General features: G+C 51.0%; 1 protein-coding gene across 1 annotated transcript in view; it reads right to left on the reverse strand.

Annotated features, from left to right (window-relative positions):
• Positions 1-25,052, reverse strand: part of ZNF185 (zinc finger protein 185 (LIM domain)) — a 49,571-nt gene extending 24,519 nt beyond the window's left edge. The window contains exons 1-15 of the mRNA XM_006769698.2: positions 24,962-25,052; positions 24,648-24,771; positions 24,151-24,216; positions 21,705-21,743; positions 21,523-21,600; positions 20,819-20,908; positions 19,780-19,866; positions 18,685-18,768; positions 18,345-18,386; positions 16,869-16,952; positions 16,350-16,439; positions 10,395-10,481; positions 6,879-6,980; positions 5,863-5,961; positions 2,610-2,699 (exon numbers count right to left, since the gene is read on the reverse strand). Of these exons, the coding sequence (XP_006769761.1) occupies positions 2,610-2,699; positions 5,863-5,961; positions 6,879-6,980; positions 10,395-10,481; positions 16,350-16,439; positions 16,869-16,952; positions 18,345-18,386; positions 18,685-18,768; positions 19,780-19,866; positions 20,819-20,908; positions 21,523-21,600; positions 21,705-21,743; positions 24,151-24,216; positions 24,648-24,771; positions 24,962-24,995 (1,196 nt within the window). The 5' untranslated portion in view covers positions 24,996-25,052. The remainder of the gene's footprint in view (positions 1-2,609; positions 2,700-5,862; positions 5,962-6,878; positions 6,981-10,394; positions 10,482-16,349; positions 16,440-16,868; positions 16,953-18,344; positions 18,387-18,684; positions 18,769-19,779; positions 19,867-20,818; positions 20,909-21,522; positions 21,601-21,704; positions 21,744-24,150; positions 24,217-24,647; positions 24,772-24,961) is intronic.
• Positions 25,053-25,445: the final 393 nt, after the last annotated feature.

A 25,445-nucleotide genomic window follows, 5' to 3' on the forward strand; every position in this document is an offset into this window, starting at 1 on the left:
TCATGCATGCCTCATGCAAACTGCAAAAGCATACCCATACTCACATCTTCTGCACTCCCTGCTTAGACCCTTGGAAGACTATTAGCTTCTCTCTGTGTCCACCCTTTTTTCTTCCCAATACAGAATCTCCTGGCACCACATAGAGATCGTGAAAACTCTAAAACCGTTGTCAGCTTCACCACTATTGACTTTTTGTATTGGATAACTGTGTGTGGGCTGCCCTGTGCATTGTAGGACTTTGGACAGCATCCCTGGTCTCCACCCACTATTTGCCAGTATCACCCTCTTGCCAGCTGTGAGAATCGACAGAATCTGCAGACACTGCCAAGCGACTCCTAGGGGGTAGGGAGGTATGGGGAGATGCCCCTGGTTCACAACCATTGCCCTACAACAATGGTTCTCACCTAGACTGGACATGAGAAAAAACTGGAAGCTTTAAAAAAGATTGATGATGGAGTCCCACCCCAGAACAATTAAAATCTAATCTCTGTGTAGAGCTCAGGAAGCTTTATTTTTTTATTTTTAAAAACACTTCCTGAGCGAGCCCTAGTGGATAGAGTGTCAGCCTGCAGACTTAAGGGTTCCGGGTTTGATTCTGGTCAAGGGCATGTACCTCAGTTGCAGGCTCCTTCCCGGCCTGGGCCCTGGTCAGGGCTCATGCAGGAGGCAACCAATCCATGTGTTTGTCTCACATTGATATTTCTCTCTATCTTTCTCTTTCTCTTCCTCTCTCTCTAAAAATCAATGGAAAAATATCCTCAGGTGAGGATAAATAAATATAAAACACTGCCTGAGTGATTTTCAAGTGCAGTCAGAATTGTGAAACACTGTATTCAAGAAAGTTTGTATTGATTTTGCAAAATTTTACACATCAGAAGAAAGTACTTCTCAGACTGGTCTTTAGAGTTAGTCATATCTGAGCTCTGTTCCTAGCTATGCTCCTCACAGGAGTTCTCTGTTTCTTCCACTGTTAAACTACATCAAAAGCCAGATTCTTACCCATGTTTTGGAAATAGTAGGTGAGATCATGTATGCAGAATGGTTTACACGTTAACCAGCTAAGAGTTACTGGTTCTTGGTCTTGAGAATAGACTCCAAAGGAAATATTTTAAAAACTAGATTTTTAAAGTTTCCCCCACCCCCTGAGGATTTTCTTAGAGCCTCTTGCATTGGGACTCAGCTCTGCCACTTGCAAGCCCTTGGACAAATCACAACCTTTCTATGCTTCTGTTTCCCCATCTTATCATTTCACAGAGTTGCTGGGAGGTTTGTAAAGCAACTAACAAAGCACATTCACTATAGGTGTCAGTTATTGTTTTCACCCTATTAATTGTCAGTGAAATTTGCAACAGAAAAAGTCACATAGTAAGGCCTCATACCTTAGAGATCCCTTGCCTACCCCACCCTCCAGCATCCCAGTTTCACTGGAGGTCACAAAAGTAAAGAAGTAACTGCAATGTGGCATGAAAGTACAAAAAATGCATCCACCTTTTTAAACACCTAAATTAGACCACGTTCCTCTTTGGCTTAATCTTGAAATAAGATCCAACCTCTTTATCATGGCTTACCAAGGCCCTGCGCCATCTATGGACCCCCTCACTGGCCAGGCTCCAGCCACTCTATGCTTTGGAACATGCTGAGCACGTTCCCACTACAGGGTTTTTAGGTTTGTAGTTTTCTATGTGCAGCTTTTTTCTCCTTTCTCTTCCTAGAGTTAGTTCCTTCTCCTCCTGAGAGGAGCTCCCCTGAGTTACCTCCATCTCTCTACCCATCTAAGCAGTAGCCCTCCTCATTGCCATCACTCTATCTCAGCACCCTGGCTAATTCTTTGAGAGCACTGTTCTTCCAAGGAGGCACAGAGACCTGGGTTCTAAGCCTTTGTTCTTCATTATAATTAGGGGGAAATCTCACAGGATTGTGGGGAGGGCTGTATGTGACACTGTGAGCAGTGGGCTGTGTACCAAGTGGGTGCCCAAAAGTTAAGTAACTGATGCAATCTTTAACAATATCTGGTGTTGAAAGCAAATCATCCCAGGCCTACCTCAAAAAATCTCCTGTTTCACCATTACCCCTTCAAGACCTCTCAGCGCCAGTCACACTCAGCTACAAACAGTGTCCAGGAAACACCAGGTTGATTGGAGTCCTTTGTATACACTGTTCCCTTGGCTCAGAGGACTCCTATTCATCTTTCAAGATTCAGCTCAGAGGCCACTTTCCCCATGAAACCACCATGCCTGCTCCCCTTCCCCTGCTCCAGCATGAGATATTCCTGTCTGGATTAGGCTTTGCCCTTCATAAGCCATGTCTGATTTGTCTGTGTGCTTCAGCCTCCAGCGCAGGGCAGTTGTTGTCCAAGTGGTTGCTGACTGAAAGAGTGGGTGACTTTCTGATTATGGAGGACTTCCTGGCTAAAGGCAACTCAGTGTAGCAGAAGGCTCCATAGACCCAGAGGGAGAGGCCAGAGGGTTTCAGCTGGGGCTTCAGCCTTTGCTATGTGCCTTGGGCCAGCTCATAGACCTCACTAGCCTCATTTTCCATCCAAAGGCTAATGCAAACCTAAGCTATCTTTCTCCACCACAAAAGCTCAGCTCTGTTGGCTGGTGCCTTACCCCTTAAATTTTGCCTTCATGTCCTCCAGGTCTGCTGGGCTGTCGCTCTTCCTGTTAGCTGGTACAGCAGAAGCCAAAGTAGCATCGGAGCTGAGGGAGAAAGCACACAGGCCCACTGAGGCCTCAGACCAAAGGAGACTGGGGGCTTAGGCCTTTCCCTTCCCAGCTGCCTTCTCACAGGAAAGGTGATGCCTATATTTATCAGTCAAGGGTGGCCTCTTAGTCCTGCCATTAGTGTGGCACAGATGCCACTGTGAGCCCTGGGTGTGGCCTTAGCACCTGAGTTCAAGACAAAGCACTACCCCTGACCAGTGTGGGGGTCCCTGAGGAAGTCTCCTGATTTTGGATTCCCGTGTCCTTGTCTTACCTACACCTCTTGGGAGTCCAGAAAGATTGTCCCTTCCTAAGTGCTCCACACACCCACAGCAAAAGGAAGATTGGTAGATGAAACAGTGTAGAAGCCTACAGCCTGGCAAGACACAGCCTCTTCCCATTGTACTTTCATGCCCCTGGGGCTATGCACCCTCCCCAGCTGCCTCACTCCACATGCTCCCTGGGATTCCTCCCTCTGGTCCTCCTTGCTGGTCCAGGCTGCAGTACCTACAGGAGAGGTTCACTGAGACGTCCTATCAGGGTCTCTTCCCAAGTTTCGCCTCCTGATGCACCCCTTCTGCTACCTCACCTTGAGTCCTTATGAGTAGGTGCTGGGCTGTTTGGGTATCCTGACTTATCATTTGTCCTCCCGCCCCCACTGTCCCTGATGCCTGTGTTGAGCTGCATGTCAGGGACCCGCCCTACCTTCCATCTCCTGTGGTGATCACCTGATAGGAAGGTAGCATGGAGCTAAGAAGTGTGAAGGGTATTCTGGGGCACTGGAGTTGAGGCTGAACCCTGAAGGCTGTGTCTGGCAATAGGAATGGTCACCAGATAGTCACCCCCCCTTACCTGGTGACCACTAGTCCAGGTTTGCGACCATGAGAGTTGGCACCATGCACATCATCATCATCCAGGAGAGGCATGAAGCCAGCAGCTGAGCATACCCTGTGAAAGGAGGTCAAGCTCAGTTTGGGTTCAAGATTTTGTGTCTGTATGTCTACTCTCTCCTGAGAGGGTGGCTTCTGACCCTGACAGATGATGAGAACTGAGCAGTTGCTCAAATGGATGTTCAGGGAACAATACTCATATCTCACAGCTGCCTGCCACCAGGACAGTGAAGCCTAATGGTTAAGTATCCCTGGAGGCATCTTGCCCAAATTCAAATCACAGCTTTGTTACCTCCCAGCTGTATGACCTTGGATATATCATCTGACTTCTTTGGGCCTTAGTCTTACCATCAATGAAATGGGGATAATAATTGTGTCTGCCTCACAAATTTTCTGAGAAGAGAAAATGAGTTAATAGATACCAGGTACTTAGAATAATGCCTGGGCCCTAGGGTGTGCTAAAGTGATCCTGTTATTAATATGGGGCTCTGTGGCCATTTATATTCCATCTGTATCCATAAACTTGATACAGATTGAGTGGGTGCTCTTTAATCCGGCCTTCCCACAGGTTGGTCACATTCTCTGTCTTTCAGGCAAAGTGACTCTCACGGTACACCAAGCAGTCACAGCTCACAGGGCATCTTATCACCTGTACAATCTTGCACCCTTCATTTATGTAGCACACTTACTTGCTTAGAGTTCCTGGTATTTGTTCCTAAACCTGTTCATGCCAGTTGTACTTGCAACCATAATCACTAAATTAGTAAGTAAACTAATGAGAAACAATCTTTTCTTTAGAAAGACAGTAAAAGTAAGTTTCTTAAAAATCAATATAGGTAAGACAATGTAAAAGACTGGGTTAAAAATAATAGAAATCTAGAAGATTCTCCAGCTTATTTTGAAAGGTAATTTGAGGTTTGGCTTCATTTTAAAGAAACTGAAAGCAGAAAGCAAAATGTTGAGTTTGTGAGTGTGTGGAAACAAGAAGGATGATAGGGATGAACATTCAAAAATGAAGCAACCAAGAACCAGACCCAATCACGCTGGCCTGGAAATCATCCATGATAGCCACCAGCCAATTGAGTCAATCTGAATGACTTGCTAGCCAGCACACAATGATGCAGGCTGCAGGTGTTGGCTCTTGCACAGTCCCCACAAGAGGTAGCTCAGAGAACTGAGGTCCCAGCCTAGCAGTCTTTCCTGGTACCTGCTGAGGCACAGTGGTCAGAGGCTGGAGCTGCTGTCCCCTCCCCATGTTGGCTTGGGCTCCTGGATTTGGAAGCCAGGACTCTGGGTCCAAACATTAGTTGCAAACTATTCAAGTTAGTGAAGGCAGGGGGCCCCCAGTGGGCTTAGGGAAGCAGGGGCAGCTGAGAAAGAAGTGGGGAAAACATTAGGCAGATGCTCCCCCTTGGGATGCCTTCCAAGGCCTGACTGCCCTATGGCAGGGTGCTGGTGAGCAGCATGCAGTCAGGCTCTCTGTAGATACTGGCTTTGCCAATCCTCTCTGGCCATCTGTCCTGAACCATAAAGGTTCTAGCACAGCTTGGAGCTAAACGATTGGTGCTAACCTTTGTCAACTAGGGTGACTTATGCTTGATTTGGAACTACCTGGGAACAGATGGGACCTTGTTACTCCCCAAATCACCTGAGAAAGTGGTCCCTGACCCTCCCCAGATCCAACAACTTAGGGCCCAGTTGGACATGCTTGTCTCCTAGCTAGTCTCACTGAGGAAGCTGCTTTTCCTCTCATTGAAGCTCAGTGCAGAGCTGGCCAGGGGATGAGAGTAGGGCAGGAAAAGGAGGCTTTGGGTCTTTTGGTAGGGAAGGGAGAAAGCAGCTTCTAGTTTGTTCTTAGAGCTTAGCCAATAAGCAAGAAGGTATCGATTTATCCATCATTTGGTCGTTCATCAGTTTGTCCCTTCACTAATTCTCTTCACATTCATTCTACCCAGCCAGTGCCCACCCAGGCATGGCTGGACCTCCAGTTGTAAGTGGGCCCTTGTGCCTGCTTTGGAGGAGCTTGAGAGCCAGTGGCAGAGGGGATGAGGAGGAGTAATATTCAAGCATAGGTATTCCCAGAAGTGGAAATCCCAGGGACAAAGGATGTGGTGGGGGCTGAAGTATTGGAGATAGGAGACGCAGTAGGAAAATGACCAGTGCTCCACCCCCAGCAGCTCAAGAAGTTTTAGCTGCTTGACCCTGGCCTGTCATAAGGGACATGAGAGAATCAACAACTCTGGGCCACCTGCCTCCCCTGGGTAGCTCACCCTCCTCTCCCAGAGCTGATGTCTGCTCCAGCCAAGCCTTCAGGTGGGGAGCCTGTGGCTCTGGATCCCACGTTGCCATCCCTTGAGTGTGCACTTGACCTGTTGTGGAAAGAGAAGCATTTGATGACTCTGATTGGGTTTTGATCTAATCTAATTCAGATGTCCTGAGAGTAATATTCTGGGTCTCAAGGACCAGAAGCTTGGGTCCTGGGCTGCCATCCTGCACAGCTCCAACTTGAAACAAATCAATATCAGCAAGTATTCCTGCCTTTCTTCCAAACCTTTTGGGCTGGGAGGAGGAGTGGAGCCAAACTTAGGAGGAGGGTGGCACAATGCATGTAGGGAGGGGGTGGGCAATGGTTAACAGAACAAAGCATAGAAATTTGGAGCCACTTATAATTAAACCATAGATTCCAAGGCAGAGACAAATTTCCCTCACCCATCCTGGGTCCCCTTCCCTCATTCCCATGGCTGAGTCCCAGCTGAGGGTATGGGCCTCCATACTGAGAAGATGGTGGGCTCTTATCCACTACTGGCCACCAGCTACCTGCTGAGTATATGCCCAACTCTCAGCTACTGATCACCACAACTGGCTTCCCCTGGTCAGTGGGATGGTAGTAGGACTATCCCTTCTGTACTCATCCCTTCTGGACTAATCATTCCTCACCATGCCTCCACCTCCCATCATTGCCTCCTTTGTGCACAGGTCACTGAATATCCCAGAATGACAGCCTGGCGGCCTTGCTTGTCCTGGCCATTGGCAGGGATGCTTTCAGTGGAGTAAAAGCACAGTGAGGTTGGGCCAACTGTGGAGTGGGGGTGGCCTGGCCTGAAGTTTGTCTTCCTGTGCAACTTGTTTCCTGATGGGCCTTCCCCTCTCCAAGCCTCATGTATTCATTCATTCTTCCCACAGATATTAACAGTGAACACAGTGAGTAGGACAGTCCTAGTCCCAGCTCCAACCATGGACCTTGGACTGGCGGCCACATGGTCTCTATGTCCCTCCACTAAGTTACCTTTCAGAATCTGGATTGGGTCCCTTAAAGGCCTCACCAACCAAATCTCTCTTGGGCTCTCTGGGGCTGAGGGCTTCCCTGTCTTTGGAGTCTGGGGAAGACCTATAGAGGAAAGAAACATAAATTAACCACCCAGAAGCCACCCACACTCAAGTGGAGGCAGTTACCTCATCTCCAAATGCCAGCTGTCTCCAAGGAGCTTAAAACCTGATATTGCAGGATTGGCCATTCTCAAAATCTCATTACTAATAACTACTTTTGATTGAGGGCTAGACCATGACTCTGTATGCATTAACTCTCCACACTGACCCCAGGAGAGAGGCACTGTTATTATCCATGTCCATTTTCCAGATGAGCAGAACGAGGCACAGAGAGCCCGAGTGAATTATCCTAAGTTCCACAGGTAATAAGGGGAAGAGCCAGGAATTGAACCCAAGCAGTCTGACTTCAGAGTCCTAGACTATAATCATCTGTGGTGTAAGACTGATCCTAACCTCCTAATTCAACCTCATTCTTTTCTCTCTGAAGTCATCAGGGAGCTCCACTGTGCCAAAACCAATAGAGATACTCCTGTTATTACTGTCATTCAGGACAACTGACCCAGTGGGACATTTTCACTTTCTCTCCCCTGTCCATCCATCATGATTCTGTGACACTCTACCTCCTTTGCCACACCTTCCAAGTCTCCTTTGCCTTTTTCTTTGGACCTTTAAACATTGGTGTTCCCAGTGTTCATCTCCATTGGCATGCTCCGACACCTTGGCCACCTCCTCTGCTCCCATGGCATCAACTGCCTCCCTTTGCTTGTTTCCACCTCTCCTCTGTGTTCCTGACCCATGCCCCCACTGGACCTCTGGCAGCTAACACTGAACCTGGCCAGACCTGACTACTGTCCCCCAGCTGCCTTCAGGAGGGATGACCAGCCAGCTACCTCCTCCACACTATGCTCTGTGCTCAGCTTACCAGCCCCTCTCTCCTTGATTCCTTTGATATTGTAACCCATGTAGACATCAACATTGAGCCCCATTATGTCAGCTCTCATCTGTCTGCATATACGGAGTACTATGGAAATATCTTGAGCCCTGACTTCTCTTCTGAACCTCAGCAACAAACCCTCAAATTCCTCCTAGTAATATGCATTTGGATGCCTACAAATAATCTCACTAAAAAATACTAAGTATTTATATCACCCTTTCCCTTGGTTCTCACTAATATAGTGAGTTGTGGAGCAAAAGGTGCAGGATGGGAGCCAGGTAGCCTGGGTGGCTGTCCTTCACTGTGTGACCCTTCAGGATCTGTTTTCTCACCTGTAAAATGGACATACTGACTGCACCTACTTGGGGCAGGGGCAAGGCAGGGCTTGCAGAATTCTAGCTTTCCTTTTTCTAACTTGACTCTCCTGCTGCAAAGTGGGGCAGGAACTCTTAATGGGCTGTTGTAGGTTGCCCACTCCCAGACCAGGTGTCAGAGGCCTTATGGATTCTTTGGAGGCAGCCTGGCTACTTCCTGCATTTCTAGGGTCACTTTGCTCCTGTTTCTCAGAGACTGGTCACCTTCGAAAAACCAGTGAAGTAGCTTCCAGAGTTGCCTTATTAAAGACATTGTCACAGTGGTTGATTCTCCATCATTCCAGTAACAAACTGGTCTGCATTCCTGTCCTGGGCCATGCCCTGTGTTGGAGCCCAAAGAAAATGAAGTTTCTGCCCTCCAGGTGCTCAGGGTTCTTGGGGCAAACTGATCGATGAGAGGACAACTGTTGGAAAATTCTCTGGTGGAAATATGAACACAGCTCTGTGAGAGCTCAGTGGGGAAAGCCCCTCACAGATGCTGCCTCAGAATGAAATGCAAGGAGGGAGGTGCCCCAGAGGGGGAACATCTGAGATGGGACTGAAAAATACAGAGGAGAAAGGGCATCCCAGAGTCTACAGCCTGCACAGAGGAATAATGCTGGAGGCACAAGGGGAAGAGCCTGAGAGACTGAAGTGGATGGCCCAGGGAGGGAGACTATGAGGGGAGCTTGTGAAGAGGGTGAAGGGAAGGTCAGGCAAGGTATCAAATTCAGGCTGCAGAACCTAAACGGGGAACCCCATTGTAGGGTTTTCTCCAGTGGGCTGGCATGACTATTTCTGCCTTTAGGAATGTTGCTCAGTTAGAAATGTGGAGGAGGGGGTGAAGACAAGGCCCTAAAAGACAGTTGCAGATAGCTGGGTGAGTGATGGTGGAGGCCTGCATCCAGGGGAGGGCAGTAAGGACAGGAATATCTCAAAAATAGAATGTACAGGCTCGGCCGGCATGGCTCAGTGGTTGAGTGTCCACTTATGAAAGAGGAGGTCACGGTTTCATTCCTAGTCATGGTATATGCCTGGGTTGTGGGCTTGATCCCTGGTGCAGGGCATGCAGGAGGCAGCTGATGGATGACTCTCTCTCATCAGTGATGTTTTTATCCTTATCTCCCTAACCCTTCTTCTCTGAAATCAATACATATTTTTAAAAAATAGAGTGGACAGGACTCAGTTTCTGACTGGGGCAGAGCTGTAGAGGAGGAGTTAAGGAGGAGAGTAAAGGGGCCTAGAGATTTATGAGGACTCATCTTTGATGTCACTTCCTCCTGGAAGCCTTCTCTAACCACCCCCATACCCATGCTGGTGATAAACCCCTGCTCAAAGTTCCCAGTGCTTCAGGGATTATCTTGGGCAAACACTCTGGCCTCCCTCCCCAGACTCCAGGCTTTATAAGGCAGGGTCCCTGCCTTATGCATCACTGCTGCCTCCCAGGCCCTGGCATTGGGCCAGAGGTAAATAGCTAAATGAGAGAGAGGGAGAGAGAGAGAGTGAGTTGCAGAGAGGCAGGGAGTCATCTCTCCTTTGGCCTGCCCCTCCAGGGAGAAGTGGCCCCTTCCTCATCAGATCTACTCTTGCCCAGACCCCAAACCCCAAAATTCTGCCTGCCTGTTAACTCCATTTGCCCACTCCCCCGGGGCAGGGGCTGGGCCTACTGTGCTTTCTGCTAGTTGTGGCCCCTGTCCCTCGTCCTCCCCAGCACTGGACATGGTGGCATCATGGGCTGTCAAGGCTGACCCAGGAACTCCACCCCATTCCCATGGCTCCCCTCACACAGGCAGTGCAACTGCTCCAGTGACCTCATGGCACTTCGCAGACTCCGTGTCCCCACCAAGCACACCTGGCCTGTCTGGTGTTCAGGGCTCAGCAGGGCTGAGACACCACAGCTGGTTCATGTCTACATCTGCTTCCCCCCACCAGGCAAACAGTCAGCACATTCATCCAGGGTGTCTTCTGGGACTCTGCTGGGTCCCCAGAGTGGAGCCTGGCCTCCCACAGACCAAGTGCTTGCTCCCCAATAGTTGTGGAGTAAAAGAATGAGATGGGGGCAGAGAACCCAGGTCGACCATGTCTCCCACCAACCAGATTCCAGGCCTCATCATTTGCCTGCTGGTTCTTCTGGCCCCATCTCTAAAATGGTGTGGAAGGAGCCCAGACAACAGCAGGGTCCCCATACCTCATTCCTTCCAGGTCTGGGGCCACCAGGTGGAGTCCTGCCCCGGGTGTCATGATCTGCAGGCGGACAATTTCCTCACCTCTTGCACTGTAGCCAAAGGAGAGAGCCATAGAGTTTCTGGTAAGAAAAGTCTACCCATCTGTTCTGGGCACCCAAGGGCGTTCTCCCTCAGCAGCCTCCTGGCTAATGCAGTTGGACACCTAGACCCATTGCCTCCCCCCACCCCCTGGTTCCTGTTTTGCCTTGAATCTTCTTGGTGCTGCAGCTGAGCTTGGTCCACTGATATCCAGGCCCCAGAGGGAAGGGAAGTGAAGGACCCCTTTACCAGTCTTCCACCTTCAAGTTCAGCCCCCTTCAGGCACAGAGAGGGGCCATTTGGGTGGAAATAGAAGCATCCAGCCCCAACACCCCATCTGTAGCTGCTACAATGAACCCTGCCTGTGGCCTGACCAGAGTGTCCAAAGAGGCTATTTCTGAGGCCAGTAGGAATTCTGAGTTCATGAGCTAATGTGAACTGAGATTAATAAGATGCCTAGGAAGCCTACAAACCAAATTTAAAGTGAGAGCTAGTGGAAGAGGGATAGTGGAGACTGAGAAACGAAAGAAAGTGACCAGACCTGTGAATCCGCAGAGGATCAGACATTTTCAGTGCTCACTGGTCCCCCTTGAGGGTTTCTGTGCTCACAGCCAGGTCCCCAGGTGACGGCACACATCACTTCAAGTCCAATGTATTTTGGGGGGGGCCTGACACCCAGCAGCCTCGTACCATAGTGATGGCCAGGGCTGGAGATAACCTAGAATTCTCTGGATTTGTGAGGTACCCTTCACCCCAAATCACACCTGTTCAGGTCCATTCCTTCCTTAGGTTGCCCCTGGGCACTGGGGTACAGATGGGGGTGAGCCTCATGCCTGCCCTGGTGAAGCCCCCAGCCCAGTAGGAGGGAGATGGGGAAGAGGGAGGTGGAAGCTGGCAAATATCTTAAATTCTGAGGTCATATATGGTGCAACAAAGGAAATGAGGGGAGTGAGGGGCTTGATATGATCAGATTGCCACTTTAGAAAGGCCACTCCAGGGTCCCCAGGAAGAGGAGGGATCGGAGGAGTCAGGTGAAGGCAGGGAAGTGGGTGACCCTGGGTGTTGACCCTGGCATCTGGTTCCAACCTAGACTGAGAGTCCATGGAGGGCCAGCTCAGGGTCAGTGGGTTGTTCATCTGTGTCCTTCCTGGGGACAATGGAGATAACCAGAGTGAAATGGCAGGGCCACCAAGGACAGGGCCTCTACCCTCATGAAAACCAGGAGGGGCCCAGGAGAAGACAGCTCTGATCTCTGTCTGTCTCCTCCCATGGCAATGATGATGACAGCATAAAGCCCCTGACCGCTGCCCTACTTTGCCCCATCTAAGGCACGTGGTACCAGAGAGCAGGGACATGCTCCACTTAGGGATGTCACAGGCAAGTCAAAAATATTTTCTCACTGGTGTTTCTTGTTATGCCAGAGAGAGAATAGGAAGAAAGTGTTGCCTCAGCCTGCCCAAGCTGGCATCTCTCCCTCAACACCTTCTTTCTCCTTCGTCATCCCCCTGAGCAATTGCTTCTTAAAGACCTAGGACGAATGGGAGCCCTTCTAGAGAGGCTGTTATGGGTTGCATTGTGTGCCCCCAAGAGATGCGTTGAAGTCCTAACCCTTGGTATCTGTGACCCAATTTGGAAATGGGTCATTGCAGATGTAAGTAGTTAAGATAAAGTGATGCTCCACTATGGTGGGTCCTAACTCAATATGACTGGTGTCTTTATAAAAAGGGGACATTTAGACACAGGAACACAAAGGAAAGATAGCCATGTAAAGGCAGAGGCAGATATTGGTGTTATGCACCTGCATGCTAGGAAGCACCAAGGATTACTGACAACACCCTAAGAAAATATTCTAGAACAAATCTCCCCCAGAGCTTCTGGAGGGAGCATACAGGCCTGTCCACACCTTGTATTAGGATTTCTAGTCTCCCGAACTGTGAGGATACATCTGTTGTTCAATCCACTCACTTTCTAACACCTTGTCAGGGCAGCCAGAGCAAATTCATACAAGAACTTTCCAACCTCTCCTCGCCTGCAGCCCCAGACAAGCCCCACCACCTCCCCAGACCCTCAACCACAGATGGCTCTAGTCCAAGCTGAAGTTCTCAGTCTGGCTAAGAGCTGCTGAAGGCCAGGAACACTTATCCAGTAGAGCCCCAGCTGCCCGTGGGAACAAGGCTGACAGTGGCCTGTGCCAAAGAGTGCGCAACTCATCAGCTAAAAAAGGGAGAGAGGCAGGGGAGGGAGTACAGGTTTCACCAGCTATCTGAAAGTAGAGTGTTCCTGTAAAACCTTTCAGAAGCCGAAATGGTATAAAAAGAAGAGGCAATGAGCTGAATGCTAATTTTGCTTTTTGCCTTTTTTCCCTCTAAAAGCAAAATCCTCTTCATATTTCTTTTGGTTAGCAAAACAGATACCAAGGTAGGTCTTTTGGCTCTTTTGCAAGGCAAAGTGGAAGAAGGCGAACTTTGGAAAACCCCAAGGATACCTGTACCTCCTTCTCCAGAGCCCACAGCGCATTTTCCTCAGCAGCCAGTAGGTGGAGATATTAGCACCTTTCGTTATTTGAAGAAGGGCCTTGCAAATTAGCAAGTCTCTAGTGGGCAGCATCTGAGAATACCAGCACCCAGGCACTACACAAAGGACTTTACAAGCTTTATCCTGTTTAGTATTTGGGACAACCTTGGGGGGTAGCTTTCACAGCTCCTTATTTTACACATGAAGAAACTGAGGCACAGAGAGGTAAAGTCACTTCCTCAAGGTCACACAGCTAGTAAGGGGCAATGCCAGGGTTGTGCCTTGTGCTAGAGGCTGTGCTCTTACTCACTGCTTCCCAGGTACTCTACCAGGCAGCATGCTGGGGCACAGACTGCAGGCCCTGCCCTGGTTGGGTGAGGCAAAGCGCCAAGGAGGCTTGAACAGTGTGCTGTGACAGGGAAGCAGCCAGGCCTGGCAGCCCTCAGGCCAGTCAGTGTCTCTGGGAGAAGGTATCCAAATGAGCTCAGTTCATAAGGTGGGCAGCAATTATCCTTCAGCAAGAAAAACTAGATTAACCCAAGAAAGTAGGCCCAGGGTGCATGGAGGGAGGGCACCTTCAATGTGTGAGCAATGTGTGTGTTGGGGAGGTGGATGTGGACACTGGAGCTGAGGGGCCTTTGGAACATCCAGGCAGGTTTGGGGTCTGGAGCAAGATTGGAATTCCAATGGAAGGAAAGAGACAGCTAGAGAGCCCTGAGGACACAGTCTGTGGGCATCCTTGTATGGCAGTTCCCCTCCCAAACTTTCAGCCTTCCTTGAAGTCAGTAAAGGGTTTGACACCTAAGACAGGGGTGTTCCTCCTGGTTAGCCTGATGCATGAGATGAGGAGCTGACTTTCAGACTTGAGCCAAAGGGGACAGAACAGGGTTAAGCTCGTGAAGGGTGTGGCCTCAATAGGACCATGTCTGGGAACAAGGCTGTGATATTCTTCTGTCCCACTCTGCCATACACCAGCTTCTTCTGAGGTGCTGCAAGACCCAGGGTATGGTGAGTCACTGTTTCCCATGGGACTTGGATTCTTTTCTTTTTAATTCTTTTTTAAAATGTTTCTTGTTGATTTCAGAGAGAGGGAGAGGGAGAGGGAGAGGGGCAGAGATCAATGATGAGAGAGAATCATTGATTGGCTGCCTTTTGCACATCCCCTACTGGGGACTGAGCCTGCAACCCGGCACAAGCCCTGACTGGGAATTGAATCAGTGACCTCTTGGTTCATGGGTCGATGCTCAACCACTGAGCCACACCGGCCAAACAGGGCTGGGATTCTTGAAGGGAATAGCCAGGCAGATAGGAACTAGGCTTGGGGGACTGATGATGGCTGCCTGGGCCAGTTCAGGGCCTGACTGGGTCAGGTCAGAGAGGAAAGCTGCCCAGGACTGGCCAGCAGCTCACCTGGACCCTGCCTGGTGGGGACTAGATATTTGGTGATTGCAGAATCTGAGGAAAGTAGCACCGTGAGAACCATCACGCCTGCCTGACCAGCCATCCTTCCAGGAGGAGGCTGACTTGTCTTGAGATACCTCTGGTGTCTGGAACATTCCATAATCTGTCTCCTGGGGCTTTACAGGCAGGTTTTATCTGAGATGGCCCACTTCCAGAACTGGGAGACAATACACGTCTGTTGTTTGAGCCACCAGCTGGGGTACTTTGTTATGGCAGCCCCAGCAGACTGAGACAGCTACCTTGCTATGACAACCAAGTAATGGATATTAGACATCTAAAGGAAAATGTCAAACTATCTTTCAAATGTATAATATAGTACAACCAAATTCTCCTCCTATATTCTGTTTTTAAAAGCATATAAAACCATTCATTGCTTTAAAAGAGAGAGAGAGAGAGAGAGAGAGAGAGAGAGAGAGAGAGAGAAATAAGGAAAATCAGAGCTATGCACTGTTTTGGGCTGAATTGTGTCCCCTTTTAAATTTGTATGTTGAAGTCCTAACCCCCAAGACCTCAGAATGTGCCTGTATTTGGAGATAGGATTTTTTAAGAGGTGATTAAGGTAAAATAAGGTCATTGAGGTGGGCTGTAATCCAACCTGACTGGTGTCCTTATAATAAGAGGAGATCAGAACACAGACATGCACAGAGGGATGACTATGTAAGGACACAGTGAGAAGACAGCCATCTAAAAGCCAAGGACAGCCCTAGCCGGTTTGGCTCAGTGGATAGAGTGTCGGCCAGTCCACAGACTGAAGGGTCCCAGGTTCAATTCTGGTCAAAGGCGCATACTTCAGTTGCAGGCTTGATCCCAGGCCCTGGTCAGGGTGCATACGGGAGGCAACCAATGGATGTGTTTCTCTCACGTCAACAATTCTCTCTCTCTCTCTCTCTCTCTCTCTCTCTCTCTCTCTCTCTCTCAAAATCAATGGAAAATATCCTTGGGTGAGAAATAACAAAAATATAAATAAATAAATAAATAAATGCTAAGGAGAAAGCTCTCAGAAGGAGCCAACCCTGCCAACACCTGGATCTCAGACTCCCCACCTCCGGAATTGGGAGACAATATAGTTGTTTGATTCACCCAGTTTGTGGGACTTGGTTACAGCAGCTCTAGCAACCTAAGACAGCTCCCATATCCTATCAGTCACTAAGTTCTATTATTGATTGCTACTTTCTGAAGAATTCTCAAATATTTCCACTTGTTCAAAAGTTCTTATGGACAAAAAGTTCAGACAAACAGGGAAGATCAAAAGAGGGACTGAATGAAGAGAAGAGGTTTTCTAGCAGAGAGGCCCCTGCTGCCACCTCCTCCCCTCCCCTCCCAGACCCAGCCCAGCAGAAAAGGTCTGCAGCATTGCTCTCCACCACCAGTGCTGTGGCAGGTGATCGGTCTTTCTCCTGGCACTGAGGAGATGACCCTGAGGACTGTAGACACATCCAAATGGTTGAGGGGCTTGAGGTGGGGATGGGAGTGGGGCTTGCAGTGGCATTATGAGAGCTGGAACAGTCCCTGGAGTCCCCAAAAGTGACCTGTAGGGATAGGTGCTCTGCCTCTTTGGCCTCAGGGTCTTCCAGGGGTGCCACAGAGGCACAGCTTTTAGAAGACCTGGATTTGGGCAGAGCTGCCAATCCAGGCAGATGCTTTAAACAGCAGCAATAACAGGGTGCTCTCGACAGGACTTTGCAGGATTTAGCACAAAGTACAAGGAGGTATTGAATGTTCTTCGTCCGCAGACAAGAGAGAACCATTATCTGCTTGGACACTCAGGGCTCAGAAATCAGGGCAAATCAGGGCCCTGCCTAGAGTGAGATCACCAATGCTCAGCCTGCTCCTGCCTTGTCACCCCACTGCCAGATCCTCCCATCTGACCAGCTTACAGGCCAGAGCCAGCTCACAACACCCACCTGGGCTCCAGGCTCCCGGCAGGGCTCGGCAGACTTGGCATGCGCTCAATCCAAATTGCCCGAGACACTTTGGCTCGGCCTCCATCCGCACTGGCAAAAAAAGGCATCTGTGAGCGGTGCTGGGGACTGTGGAGCCTCCTTCCCCAGCAGGAGCAGGAGGACAGGGTTGGCAGGTTGGACTTGGCTAACTTTTAGGAGAGCCGTGAACAAACCTGAGAATGGCAGGGTTGGCGCCCCGGTGGCGGACCCGCTCCAACCCCGTGACACAGATAACTACTAAACAGACAAGAGTTCAGTGCTCTCTTCCTGGAGGCCAGGCTGTTTTGCCGGATAGCCTTAGGATATCCAGCCAGATAGGCCCTCACTGATTTCCGTGCCCTATCCTGTCACTGGGCACGTGGGGACACTGACTCTGAGGCTCTGCAAGGAGGTGACCTGGCAGAGGTTCCACAGTGACTGAGTGGCAGGCAGGCCTGGCAGCGACCAGCCCCAGGCAGAGATGGGTGACTGATTGATTACCTGCTGGAGCCAGGAGGAGATCTTGTCAGAGCAGGTGGGTCCTGCCTCTTCTCAGAAGGCCCGTCCTCCTCCACCACCTCCACCCTTTGGGCAAGAAGAGAAACAGATGCACCACCTGCTCAGCTGCACCTGAAGGACATGCTTTCTTTCAGTGGAGTCAATGGCCATAAGGTGGCTCAGGCTGGGGGCTCAGTGACTCCACCTTGGGATAAGAACAGCATACTATGTGGAATAGTGTCCCTCCAAAATTCGTCTGCTTGGAATCTGTGAATGTGACATCATTTGGAAATAGGGTCTTTGCAGATATAATCATGGTTAGATTAGGTCGTGCTGGAGTAGAGTGGTCCCTAAATCCAATGGTTGGTGTCCTTATTAGAAGAGGTGAATTTGCATACAGATACACAAAAGTCAAGTGAAGCTGGAGACAGAGACTGGAGTGATGCATCCACAAGCCAAGGATGCACCAAGGGTTGTCTATAGCTCCAGAAGCAAAGAGGCCTGGGACAGTTTCTCTCCCTCAGAGCCTCCAGAAGGAACAAACCCTGCTAACAACTTCATCTTGAGCTTTTAGCCTCCAGAACTGGGAGATAATACATTTCTGGTGTTTATGCCACACAGCTTGTGGTACTTTGTTACAGCAGTCCCAGGAACCTAATACAGCCATCAAGAGCACACCACCCTTGGCTGGCTGCATTCCCATCAGCCTTTCTGGTCTTCCAACACAGCAAACTGTTCCCATCTCTGGGCCTCTACCTGGGACACTTGGTGTGCTGGCTTCTCCTTGTTTTTTTAGTCCTCATCTCATTATGAAGGTCTTCTGTGTCTACTCAGTGGAATATTCCTAAAATTCAGCTTTCCAGAAGTTTCTTCCTTGGCCTCCCCAAATATTATCCTCTCCCAGAAGATGTCCTTTTCACCTAATGGTGACACCCCTCCCTTACTCAGCTGGCATGTCCTGATCATTCCTTATTAAACCTTCTTCACCCTTTAGGGTCTATCTCCAATGTCATGGTCACTTCCAAAGGCCTGGCCAACCAGGTAGGGATTCCCATTGACAAGCCTCTGGACTCCATCCCTGTGATGACTCCCATGTGGGCATTGTCCAGCCTATACCTGATAGGATGGGAGGACCGGGGAACAAATCCTATGTACCCCCATAACTACTTATGCTTCAAAACCCCAGAGACCCTTGAAATACTATGGGTCAGAGGCCCAGCCCTATTAGCTACTGGAAAATGGGAGTGTCCAGCCACACAGAACTGGATGCCAGGGCCATATGTGCCACCACAGCCATAAAGGTGCTCTCCTGGCCTCCAGACAGAAGCAACCAGCCTGTTACAACAACCCCTGCTGAAGGCCAGCAGCCTCACTGTAACCCATGGCCCTCTCCCCAGTGCCCACACTACACTGTTGCCAAAAGGAGGCCTTTTTCATGGTCAAAAACAGACCTCTAAGGCTTTCCTTGCTGACACTTACCTCTTTGCAATGAATGGGGCCTGCAACTCTTGAACAGGGCTTCTGGAAAGGAGATAGAAAGGTTATGTGTTGGGCAGAATCCTGGAGTAGATAGGTGACATCATGACCACTCTGCCCCAGAGTGTCCTGGGCTTCTCTCTCATTTCTAGCACCTTGTCTGTCCTGATGGCAGCAGCCAGACCCTTCAGTTTTCCAGAAAGTACATCTGGTCCAGCTAAGAGGGCCCACTCATCCCACCCTTCACTAGGCAGAGGAATAGCAAAGACCTGAATGGACAGAAACTGTTCCAGAGCATGGAGCTGGTTGCTGGTTGAGCTGTGTCTCTTGCTGTGTAACTCACCCCGTGCTCTTCTTGGCCGCTGACAGGACGTAGGAGCGCTCCCGTGGAGCTGTCTTCCTCACCACACTACTTGCAGCTTCTGACCTGCAGTAGCAAGGGGGCTTCTGGTACATAGGTACTCGGGATGGCTTGGGCCACCACAGCAAAGCAAGGGGTCAAAGCCAGCTTGCCACCTGCTCTGAGGACCATTCAGTAGAAAGTAGAGACCAAGGGAAGGGAAGCCCTTGTTTATCAAGCAATGAATGCTGCCAATCCACATTGGATCATTCCTTACACACCAGGAAGGTGGGTGCTAGTATCACCCACGATTTACAGATGAGGAAACTGAGGTATAGGTAGTTGCAGTGGCTTGTCCAAGATCACACATTTAGCTGATGGCAGAGTGGGCAGTCAATGCATGGTGGCCTGGCTCTTCCCCAGTACCTTCCAGGCCAGGGACCCCTGCCACTGTGAACTCTGCCCTTACAACTGCCCAGCTGCCAGGCCTTCAGAAGGGGCTTTGCTCTGTTTCCTGAGCCACAGAGGGGCCGGCACACATTAGGATTGGGAGGGAGGCAGACTGAACCTGGGGAGCTTTATTTCCTTGGGTGCTAGCAACTGCCCAAACACCCAGCCTTACTTTGGGGTGAGGGACATTGGAACCTCTGGAGCCTGGCCCTGTGCCCCAGGCATTCAGGACCTATCCTGACTGCACACACAGCACACACATAGAGGGTTCTTCTGAAGGTCCCCTTTGCTGCCTACTTTGGTCCAATTTGCTCAGAACCCTTTTTAAACAAACCCATATAAAGTCCTGAAGCACATCCCTTTCCACCCTCTGTCCACAGATGAGGCTTTCCCCCATCACTTGTTACCTAGGTCCTGCCCCATAGAATGTTCATAAGAGGTTCCCCTGAACCGGCCCAGCTACTTGGATGATTCTGGGACTCAAGGGATGACACCTGTTGCTAGCAGCCACTCCTTCAGCCCACAGGCCAGCAATGGTGTCCTAAGTGTTGTGCATTTCATCACCCTAACTGGCATAATTCCTATTTCACCAGTCTGTGCAGACTTGGGCCCAGCCCTGCCCATGGGATGCCCAGCGGGTACTGTTACCTCCGTTTCTGCTCATCAGAAGAGAAGGGCACATCCTCCTCTTCATCAGCCCCCGAGGTTGAGCTGCGCCTGATGTTGTAGGGTGCCCTGAGGGATGGGGAGTGGGACGGGTTGAGGATACTAGAAGTTATGGCACCTCTCATCTTTCCTCCACCCCTGATCCTTGTCATAGGCTGCCACTCTCAGCAGCTTTGCTTCCTGGCTTCCAACAACACCAACACATGTTGACATTATTGCCTCTGGGCTTTCTCTCATGCCACTCTTCCTCCTTGAGAGCCAGCCCTCCTCTCTCTCCCTGTTCCAACCCTAACTGTCTTCTAAGACCCAGTTCAAGTCTCACCCCTTCTCCAGAAAGATACCCTAGCTGCTCCATGTCACTGGACTATGATGACAATGAACAAACAATATAAAGACTGGGGGGCGGGGGGGGAGGGTTTGGGAACCATGGGCACAACCTACAATTCAGTCCAGAGCCCCCAAACCTGGGCACACAGGAAGGGGGCCTTTGGTACAGTCCACAGGTGCAACCATAGAGGGAACCCCAAAGATTTATATCCAAAAGCAGCTCAGAAATAAGCACAAAATGCCCATAACTGATAGACTGCCATGGCCAGCAGCATGCTTAGGATAATCAGGCCCTAGCCCAGCCTGGCACTGCCTGGCCCAACCCAGGCTGAAAGCCCAGCCCAGAGTACAGAGGCATGTCCAGGAAACAAAGTCAGCCAGAAGCAGTCCTAGGGCCATGTTACCCTTTCCCCAGACCCACCACCCCCTTCTACAAACTTCCTACATATCCTGCTTTGCCTCAAATAAGAAGTGCAGTGTGCACAGGCATCCAACTTTCTGGGACTTGTCACCCTCTGGTGGGCTCCAGGTCACGCATCACCTGGCAGGGATGTCAGGCCAGCAGGACTAGCACCCTGAGACTGTGCTCAGAGGCAAGCAGCCCACTGCCCTCAGAGGGCTGGTGTTTGGGCTCATCCCTTGGGCTTATCCCTTGGAGAAGGGAACTGAGGTGGGTCTGCGATTGTATACTCACAGCTTCTTGTAGTCCTCAGTGGTCATCTTGTAGCCAGAGGAAGAGGGGCGGAGAGACCCAGCAGGAGCTGCTCTCACCAGACTGGCCATGCTGCAGAAGCAAGGAGTTTTCATGTACCTACCCCAAGCCCCTCTTGCCTTCAGATTTGCCCACACAACCCAGCAGGCACATGGGAAGTTAATGAGAGAATGCTGGTGGCCTTTCTTCTGTGCTCTCAGTCCTGCCATTTACCTAGAATCTCTGCAACATCCCGAGCAGGGAAGCCCTCCTGCCAAGAGCAACCCAGTTCCCTTGACCCTGCCTTTCTGATGGAGTCTGAGTTCAGCCTGACAGCAAGGTGCCATCTCAGCCTGCTGGTAAGGTAGCTGAAAACATGCAGCTCACTTCGGTCAAAGCTCCTTGAAAATCAGGACTGGCTTAAGGTCAAGGTCATCATTAGTGGCCCATGGATTCCCAGATATCAGAGAGCCCAAATGGGCCATGCGTCCCCCTGGGGACTTCCAGTCTTTCAGGTGCAACTGCATCACCCCCCAACCTATCTCCTCTGGTCACTCATGTTGTTCTCCAAGGCCTTACCCTACACAAGGACAGAGCTGCCACCTCCCACCCCCTCAGTGACGGGCAGAGTACTCTCTCTGCCACAAGCCTGGCCCAGGCCCTCACAACTCCCCACTGGCTGGCTGGCCAACACCCCATGGACACACCTTTTTGGAGCTCCGTTGGCCTTAGGAAAGTGCTGCTGGGGCTGGGACGAGCTGTCGATGGGCTTGGTGAACACGCCCCTAAAAGAAAGCCCAGAAGAAGCAGCCCATTAAGCATCCAGGGAGAAGCCAGGGGGCAGTGCAGGTGGGTGTGGGGAGGCAGGCAGGGTCCTGCCATCACCTACCGGATGATATAGCCAGTGGAAGCCCTTGTGCTCGCAGACCTGCCAAGGAAAAAGAAGGCATGAAGTGAATTGATGCTTTGCTGGAGGGCCCTAATTTTTCCTGTCCCCAAGGACAGCAAGTTGGCTTGGCGGTGGGTGTCCCAGTGCAGTCAGAACAAGAGGAGCAGGAGTGGCCAGGAGCTTCCCAAGAAAGCCAGCCACTATGCACCCCTAACCTGGTTCCTGCTTTGCTCTGTCTGTATCTCTCATGCTCTCCAGGAAAAGTACCTGTGTCTGATTGTTCCAAGCCCAGCCCAGCATGGTCCTGACTCACAGGAAGTGCCTAGGAAGGTGCCCCTGGCTGGGCATTTGCTGCAGAGGTGTTCCCTTCAAATTCTGGCTTCTCCCTGGCTTACCAGATCCTAGCTCTCTCCTGAGTGAGAGCTTTTCTGGGATTGCTAACAGCCCTCCCACCCTCTGTTTTCTTTCTTTCTTTCTTTTTAAAAAATATTTTTATTGATTTCAGAGAGGAAGGGAGAGGGAGAGAGAAATAGAAACATCAATGATGAGAGAGAATCATTGATTGGCTGCCTCCTGCACGCCCCTCTCCCCCACACACACTGGGGATTGAGCCTGCAACCCGCCGGTCGGGCAATCACCCTCTGTTTTTGAAGCTGACCCAGCTCAGTCTGGACACTCCATGGCCAGAGGCTGGTGCTGAGGACATGGCAGGCAGAAGCCATGGCTCCTGACCTATTCCCCACTCCACATATCCCCCACCCCCCTGCCTTTTCTAGGAAAGTTCATGAGGTCTTAAGGGGCAGAGCCCAGGCATGAGTCAGCCAAGGCCAGCTGGCAGTCCCTTGCCCTCCTCTGGGGCTTCCCCTCCTCCAGCCCCTGGGACACCCACAACACACATATTTATGGAATTTGGGGACCTGAGGGCATAGTGAAGGCTAAGTCAGTGGCTGGAAAGCATTAGGCTCCATGTGCTGGGCACTTTCTGATTGGGAGCAGCCGAGGGCACTCAGAGATCTCAGGGGGTTGGAGGTGGGAGCCAAAGGCTGACAGTGAGGACAGGAGATAAGGACTCTGTCCATGAACAGAGGAGCTTGGGGCTGAGCATCAGGGTTGGGTCTAAAGGGACTTTGTGCAAGCAGGCAGGCAGGGCAGCACAAAGCCCAAGTGTTCTCCATCTCAACAGACACTGTACTTGACTGAGGACAACCTCCTGGAGGTGACCAAGTTCCAGGATCACTTAGGGTGGGACCGGAGAAAGAACGGTCACTTGTACCCCTTCCAACCACAATGAGCATTTATGACTGAAATACCTGTGTGCTGAGGAGGCTAGGCCATGGCCCCTTGCTGGCCCTGGACCCCTCTGGGAAATAATGAGAGCCCATATTTATGTAGACTTCTGGGCTCCCTTGCTCTGGGCCCTGAGTCACAGTACCCCAGGACGTGCTTTCCAAATGCACCCCCAAACTAAAGCGCTTGCTGAGAACTGTACTCCCAAAGTAAACAAGCTCCACCAATGAATAGACTATGTTTGAACTGTCCACAGGCCCTTGCCAACCTCGCCGTTGTATGTTCATCTCTTTACTTGAGTTGTACCTGTGGTCCCTGCTAGGATGTCAGTTCCCTTAGGAGAGGGCTGTCTCCTCTGTGCTCAGCATAGGACCTGGTGAGTAGCGGGCACTAAGTCATTGAGGGATGACAGGCAAGGCCACTGTTACCAAAGGCAGCCTCTGGGGCTAGCAGAGAATTTGGACCCCTTCCTTCCAGCTGCTGCCTCTGCCTCTACGACCACTTGAGAAAGGCCCTGGCAATGTACTCACTGCCAATTGCCGGCTGTTTAGAGCAAGGGTCAAGCCTGAATTTTTGGCTCTGCACCCCCTTACTTGTTAGGAGCAGTTCCTGTAGATCTGAGCAGATGTTCTCACGCCTCAGAACCTCCCTGGACACCTCTTTGCAAAAGTCTTTGAAATAGAGAGGGGATTATTCCCCTTGGACAACTGTCAAAATGTGTCAGACTGAACGTGGGAGACAGTTGTTGCAAATGTGTGAGTCTCCCCTGGCGTGCCAATTACCAGGTGCACTCAGCAATCAGGACTACCTATAGAGGGGGTCATGTGTGACTTAAAGCACCTCACAGACACTGTCGTACTCCCAGCAGGGGGTTCTTAATGACAAAGTTTTGATTACAGTTGACAGGTGGAACCATGGAGGCCCAGAAGGGGAGGCAGCTGGCCCAAAGGCCACACAGCAAGGCCAGGAAACTGGACCAAGTTGACTCCTCCTTTCCCTTTCCCAAGGGAGAGCACAGCAGGGAAAACCCATCCTTCTTGTGGATTTTAAATGTCATGCTGCAGACCCTAACGTCCCTTCTCAGCTCTGGCTCCATCCCTGTCTCCTGAGTACTGCAGCATGGGGCCCACCCACCAGCCATCTGGGTCCCACTTCTTACCTGGCCTTCGGGACCTCCCCAGGTGATGAAAAGGATGTGGCACGACTCCGACCAGAGGGCAGCTCTCTGGGGAAAGAGAGTTCCCAAAAGAGTGGCTCCCAGGCCCTGAACAGTTATCCACCCTATGGCCTCCCTACTAAAGACTGACTGCTGGGCCCCAAGGCAGCTGTGGGAAGTGCAGTACATGCACCCCAGGAACTTGGCCCACCATTCCCATTTCACCTTCTCCTCCCGCAGCTTGCCTCCATATTCCACAGGCACTCGCACATGTACACCTCAGTACCCAGGGTTTTCCTGCCCTGTGACTTTGGTTGAGTCTTTCCCTCAGCTGCATTGCTTCCCCCTGCTCCAACCTCCCCAGCTGACCTATGGTCACATTGCCTGGATGAGCTCTGAATGGGGGAAGCCCCTCAACATCTCCAGGTCAGGACAAGACTCGTGGATCACAACCCCAGACCCACCCATTGCTGTTGGCCCTCCCGACCTCCTGGACTTACAGAGTGTGGCCCTCTGATTCATCCTGCTTGGTTATCCAGCTCTTGTCCCCCTTCAGAGTGGTCCGCACCTTCATCTGCCTGAGGACGTTACTGCGTTCCTCCTCGCCTGCTGAGAGAGGCTTCCCTGGCATGGGCAAGGTTACACAGCTTCAGAAGGGGAGCCCAGCCCCAGGACCCTGGGCTTCTTTTCCAGTCCTCCCAACATGTCTCTCTCTGCTACCCAGGCAGCGCTCCTGGCCCTGGCAGGGCCAGCCTGGGAAAAAGCAGCCACATACCATGCCCAGGACTGGAACAAGAGGGAGCCTGGACCTCACCTTTGGTGCTGCTTCCGAGAGCTGAGATGCTCATGGTGTCTGCTCTGACAGTCACTTCTCAGTTGATTCAATAGGGCTCCTGGGGCAAAGGCAAGCACATGGCTGTCACTTCATACATTTATAATGGCTTGCGGGTCACCGTGTGGCTCCTGGCACACCAAGACCACCCAGACTGTCTTTTGGGCATTGGGAAGCAAACACTCATGGAGTCCTGGGTGGCAGGTACATTGAGGAGTATCTACAGTCCCCAAGTATGAACACTTCCTGGATCTGCCATCACCAGGTGGAACACCCACATGTCTGCCCAGGGTCACTCACCTGGGGAACAAGGCACAGACAACCAGGAGCTGTCTGTTTGAGAGATGGCTGATGAGGGAACACTACAAGCCCTCCTAGAAAGCTCTAATGGCCAGAATCCAGGCCCCAGAATGTGTGGGGAGAGAGTGGCAGCGAGGGAACCTTCATAGTGCCACACAGAGGGCAG

Source organism: Myotis davidii, unplaced genomic scaffold, assembly GCF_000327345.1.
Source record: "Myotis davidii unplaced genomic scaffold, ASM32734v1 scaffold4584, whole genome shotgun sequence".
NCBI classification, from domain to species: domain Eukaryota; kingdom Metazoa; phylum Chordata; class Mammalia; order Chiroptera; family Vespertilionidae; genus Myotis; species Myotis davidii.